The 5,831-nt window shown below is 54.4% G+C and overlaps 1 protein-coding gene across 1 annotated transcript; it reads left to right on the top strand.

The window, feature by feature from the left end:
- Positions 1-324: 324 nt before the first annotated feature.
- On the top strand, positions 325-4,446 carry LOC131313200 (uncharacterized). Its single transcript, XM_058341376.1, has 6 exons — positions 325-1,461; positions 2,117-2,758; positions 2,870-3,037; positions 3,127-3,666; positions 3,764-3,898; positions 4,013-4,446. Exons 1-6 carry the CDS (start codon positions 325-327, stop codon positions 4,385-4,387), a joined length of 2,997 nt encoding a protein of 998 aa, XP_058197359.1. The 3' UTR covers positions 4,388-4,446.
- Positions 4,447-5,831: the final 1,385 nt, after the last annotated feature.

Raw genomic sequence — 5,831 nt, 5'->3', positions numbered from 1 at the left:
GGACGGATAGATCGTCGTTGATTTGAAACTGGACGGATAGATCGTCCTTGATTTGAAACTGGACGGATAGATCGTCGTTGATTTGAAACTGGACGGATAGATCGTCGTTGATTTGAAACTGGACGGATAGATCGTCGTTGATTTGAAATTGGACGGATAGATCGTCGTTGATTTGAAATTGGACGAGCCTCTGCTTGGGGATGGGCCCAAAACTTCTCAAAATAGTCGGGCTTTCTCTTGGAGGGTAAATTGTGACATGGGCCACGAATTGGGCCTGAGGCCCATGCTTTAATGGCGTACGGCACACCAAAACTGGCGTACGCCATGGTTGCAAGAGATCCGAGCCCAGATCCGAGCCCAGATCCGGCCCATTTGCTCCATACGTCGTATAGCTTCCACAGAGGTTCAGGAAACCGCCATACTTCGACTTTCGAACTTCTAACACTCCGAAACTTCTCCCAAATCCTCCATCTCTTACCCAAACTCCCATCTCCTCTATTATTCACTCAACCCACTCCATCCATGGCCGAAACCGGTGAAAGTGGCGGCAATGGTGGTGCCGGCGAAGGGAGGATCCAAGCAAGGGGTGAAATTGAGACCCCGGGGGCACAAATCGACGATCAATCGACAGCGGGGGCTTCGTCGAGTATCAGTGCAGGCAGTGCAGGCGGCGACGGTGATCGCGGTGGCCATGCAGTGGGGGCGGTTGGCGGCGACGAGCGGCGTACGCCAGGGCCAGAGGGGCGTACGCCAGGTGTTATTAGCACAGGGGGCCCACGGGTTCGTCGCTTGGACCCACGAAGTGGAGTAGAGGGCGTCGTGATCACGGGGTTAGGCCCGGTTGTGGCCGGCGGTAGTGGCAGTGGTGATGTTGGTGATGATGGTGGAGATGGTGGTCGACCGGGGACTCCACCGAGGGATCCGGCAAGGGGCAAGGCTCCTGCAGTTGAGGAGGGTGCATCCGGAGAGGTACCCGTGGAGGAAGTGGAGTTCCGGCCAGCGGTGGGCTCCTCGGTTCACGTCCCCATCACTCGGGGGGACTTTGCAGAGTTCGTGTCCGAGGAGGAACTCGGCCGGTTGCTCCGGGAGAACCCGGGGGTGGTTGCTGCAGTATTGGCTGCACGGGAGGACCGGGCCCGGCAGGTTGAGCGGGCGCAGGAGGAGGAGCGCCTGAGAGAGGAGGCCGAGAGGGCCAGGGCCGATGAGGAGGCCTTTGAGAGCGAGGCCGGGGCAGCAGAGGAGGCGCAGGGTGAGGTGTGGTCTTTTGAGCGGGCGGTGACGCTTGCGGAGTCCATACGGCTTGCACCCCGTGGCCAGTTTGACGCGGCCACGTATGCCCCGCCCGAGTCACACCTGTTTATACCCTCCGGGGTTGAGAGCCTCGCGCCTTTGAGGGAGAGCTATGACGCCGAGCTGATACTGAGGGACCCTCAGAGGCACCTGTCAGTGGACTGGGCACAGGTATTCCTTTGAACTAGCTTTAGTATTTCATGCTTTGTTGCTTTTATGATATGCAATTTTGAGCTGTTGTAGCTTAGCTCGTAATGCACGTAAATTAGAACCTCGATTGTAACTTGACTGTGAAAATGGAACCTTGAATAGTATGCCTTGACGCAGGAACTTAACTTGAATGATAGAGCACTTGAAGCAGTTAGACCGACTTGTAGAATGCCCATGACTCTGAAAAGCGGTTAGTGCCAAACTTGAGTCGACGTTTTAAGCAGCCTTGACTTGGTAGGGCTGTCTTTAGAACTAGAACTCGACTAGGACGTGATACTCGACTAGGTAAATTGCCATGACACGTAGAACGCCCGGATGGTGCGCCCCGTAATTTGTATCGACCATACGGATAAGCTGAACACTTGTGCAATCGACTGAGAGATGTGCCCTGAGAGAAAAGAGGCCCTGTAGCTCGGAACTTGACTGAAAAATACCCTTGAATTGACTCGACTGACAACTGAACTGAGTAGTATAGTATGAGTGCCCGGTAGCTTTGCTCGACCTCTATGATACTCATTTTGACTGTAGAGTTACCTTTTGAGATTCTGAATTCGACTAACGGCTTGGATTGCCATTACTGATGAAGTTCTTTCTGTTGTCTGTCTTTGTTGTGCAGAGGGGAGCAGCCAGCACCCGTGGCCATGGTGGTCCGGCGAGTTCGCTCGAGCTGTACAGGAGTTTGCCCGAGCAAGTCAGGGCTTTGGTTGACGCGGCAGGATTCCGGCCCTTTATCCTTACGCTAACGCCCGTGAGAAGCGACCACGCTCTGTTGACGGCACTGGCCGAAAGGTGGTGGGATTCTTCGAGCACCTTCCACCTGCCGATTGGAGAGATGACGGTGACTCCGTCAGACTTCGCAGCGCTCACCGGCCTGAGGGTAGGAGGGGAGCCCATTCCGTTCGACTCGGAGATGTACAGGGACTCTGAGGCTCTGGCGTGGTTTTTGGGGCGGGCGCCGGCAGGCGAGGCGGAGACTGTCCACTATGACCAGTTCAAGCGGTATCTGCACGGGAGGGAGCCTGAGTCGGACTTGGAGGCGGAGCAGATGGCGAGGGCCTACTTGTTGTACTTGTTCGGGGCTACGTTGTACCCGAACAAGCGGTCCACGGTGCACTTGTCCTACTTGCCAGCCCTTTACGACTTGAGCACAGCCTCGAGCTTTGACTGGGGAGGAGCAGCGCTGGGTACCTGCTATGGTTTCATGGGGGCTTTCTCGCGCGGGAAGAAGGCGGCTGCCGGTTACTGGAGGGTGTGGGAGGTAAGAAACAAAGCCTGTCATTTACTTACCGCTTTTGACCATTTGTTGCACTTGTACTTTGATTTGCATATGAACTGTATTTTGACGCTTTGATTGTTTTACCACTTGCAGCTATGGGCCTACGAGGTGTTGAAGATGTACCCTCCGGAGAACAAGTGCCCGAACCTGAGGATGCTTCCCCGTGCCATGATCTGGGGGCCTATGTATAGCGGGAAGAAGAAGTCAAGAGGGAGCCTCCTAGCTTTCCGGACCTACCTCGACGAGCTGTCTGGCACTCAGGTATGCGACATGTTTGACTGAGTATTCTGCCCTTAGAATTGCTTTAATGCTGTCGCCGATGCTTTACAAACTGTACCAATGCCTTGCAGGTGGATTGGAACCCCTGGAGCGGCGCTGAGCCTGAGCCGGAGTACCTGGCAGAGAGCAGGGTGGTGACTGCGAGCCGGGTGCTGTTGGAGTCGGCCTTCGGGTGGCGGTGGTACCTGGGTGACCGGGTGACACGGCAGTCACTAGGTGCCCTTGACTTTCAGGTGCCCGGGCCACTGCCTCGCCACGCCTCCCATACGGACAGGTACACCCTGGCTGAGCTGAGGCGCTTCACCGTTCCGACCGGGCTGGCTGCTTTTCTGAGGCCCGAGCGTGACTATGCTGTCTATCGGAGGCAGCACTTGGCGAGGCCGCTCGGCGTGCTGGAGCATGTCGCCGTGCAGAGCGAGGCGCTTGAGGCTGGCGAGGAGAGGCGGAGCCGGGAGAGCAGGGCAGCTCAGCCGCGAGAGAGGAGTGACTACGCCACAGCGACCGGGCTGCCTCGGCTTTCTTGGACCCTAGCAGTGCGGGATGCCCAAGGAGAGGAGGCCATTGTTCAGTTCGAGCCTGCCAGGACAGATCCGGCAGAGACAGTAGGACCGGTAAGACAACCCCTATCCCTTTTGCAGTTTCTGTACTTTACTTTCAGCATGTATACTTGGCATTTGATTCTGACTTTGCCCGATAATTGAATTGCAGGCCCCGATGGAATGGGTGCGGGAGGCAGCTCGGTTGATAAAGGCCATGGAGAAAGAGTTCCATAAGATAGCTGGCGGTGCCTCTTTGCAGCTGCAGTACCCACCTCCAGCTCCGGCTCCTGCCGTGCAGCCTCAGGTATAACTCTTCTTTTTGCTTTTGAATATGGCTGCTTTTGAACTCTCCTGCACTTTTCATTGCAATATATACAATATGCACAATGTATGCTAAAAGATTTGAATGACCATGCAGGAACATGCTAGGGCGGCTCCTAGGAGGAAGAGCGTGCGGCCTCCTCCAACAAAGAAGGCAGCTTCAAGCTCCTCGCAGCCGGCAGCCAGGGTGGAGCGGGTAGCACAGACCACTCCGGCCAGCGAGGGGCTCCAGTTCCGTCGAGAGCTGAGGAAGAGGCCTGCCGAGAAGAAGCCTGCCGAGGGGCCCACGCAGAAGAAGAGGAGAGAAGAGGAGGAAGAAGCAGAGGAAGAAGAAGAGGAAGAAGAAGAAGAGGAGAGTACGTCCCTCAGCAGCGGCTCCGACTCGGCGAGCGACCCTAGGTTCCGTATCGACCCTCGAGAGGTGGAGGACAGCGAGGAGGACGGCGACGAGGAGGACCTTTTTGACGACTGAGGGCTATCACCGAGCCTTAGTCTACTTTGCTAGTATTTGATACTTTTGATACTTTGGTACTTTGACGTTTTGGATGGGGCCTGCGTGCCTCTTTGACCTTTGGGCGAGTGTGCCCTGCTACATTTAGCTCTGCCTGGGCCGTTGTGCCTCTTGATATTCGATACATTCCCACCGTTAGGCTTTTGACATAGTAGTATATAATATATGCATTTTCTGTTTATCGCTTTGCTTTTGCTTTGATGAGTTTTGACAAAAGAAAAGGATAAATCCTCCACTAATATCTAATATGCATTGACAAACGCTCTGAATCGACAACAGACGCTTAGATATTTACAAAATCAACTTAGCTCGAAGAAAAGATAGATAGAAACGTCCTAGGATACGACACGTATCCCAGACACGCGGGGGATACGGGAATTTTAAGCGTTGGCAGGCCAAAATCCGCCATTTACCCCGAGGAAGGAAACTGACCCTTTTGACAGGTGACATAGATGCACAACGACTTGTACGAACCATCAAAACCGGTAGAAACGTCCCGGTGAGGGGAAATACCAAGAAAATGCTAAAAATGCCATAAAAACGGGCATAAGACGCCAAGATGGACTCGATATAGTCCCGGACTGAAACCGACACCTCCACACGGTCCCATAAGTCCTATGTGACTTGTGTGGCATGACAAAACTTGACAAATGCCCTTGAAACGAGATTTGACCCCTCGTATCCTTGATTTTAGCTCGACACGGGCCACCGAGGGTCCAAAATCTTTATCGGGCGTGGCTTTTGGAATCCGACGCTTGGCCATAGCCTCAAATGTCATTTGTGACTTGTAGGAACCAACAAACGGCCAAAGCCAGCTCCGGAATCGAAAACGACCACACGAGGGCAGTAGCTGCTGTAAACTGGTTTCTGGTGAAGCCTACTGGCGTACGCCAGAAGTTGAGGGCAGTACGCCAGTTAGGTGGGGACACGGACACGCCAGTAGATAACTGGCGTACGCCAGGTTCCTGAGTCCCAGATCCACTTGACTGACCAACTGTCCTTTTTCGGGGGCCACTTTGTTTTTACTCCCACACGGTTTGCACACGGTTTCTGGGCTCCCAGGGGGCAGTGTCCTTTGCAGGAGCATGATTTGGAGTTTAGCATGAGGTTTTGGATGCCTCATTGGTGGAAAATCTTTCAAAGGGCAAAGGCCTATAAAGCAGAGGCCTTGCAATGGCTCTCCAGGCACACTGCTTCCCCTTTGCTCCAGTATACTGCCATACCTTCCATGGATAACCCCCTCCCAACTTTGCTCAGGCCATGGTTGGCGCAATTTCTAAGTGTCGACTGGCTCAATTTTCAATACCACGGCCTTGCCTCGTTCCGCTTCCTTCGACATGTGCCACTCCGTCCGGCACTCTTGCGGGCTGCTCTCAGGTTCTGGGATCCTGACGTTCATGTCTTC

Source organism: Rhododendron vialii, chromosome 13a (genome assembly GCF_030253575.1).
Source record: "Rhododendron vialii isolate Sample 1 chromosome 13a, ASM3025357v1".
NCBI lineage: Eukaryota > Viridiplantae > Streptophyta > Magnoliopsida > Ericales > Ericaceae > Rhododendron > Rhododendron vialii.
This window is presented reverse-complemented; position numbering and strand designations above follow the sequence as displayed.

Coding starts and splice junctions, on each gene's coding strand:
- LOC131313200 (XM_058341376.1), top strand. CDS start 325: ATGGTTGCAAGAGATCCGAGCCCAGATCCGAGCCCAGATCCGGCCCAT. Junction 1,462..2,116: donor TGTCAGTGGACTGGGCACAG/GTATTCCTTTGA, acceptor TTTGTTGTGCAG/AGGGGAGCAGCCAGCACCCG. Junction 3,038..3,126: donor ACGAGCTGTCTGGCACTCAG/GTATGCGACATG, acceptor AATGCCTTGCAG/GTGGATTGGAACCCCTGGAG.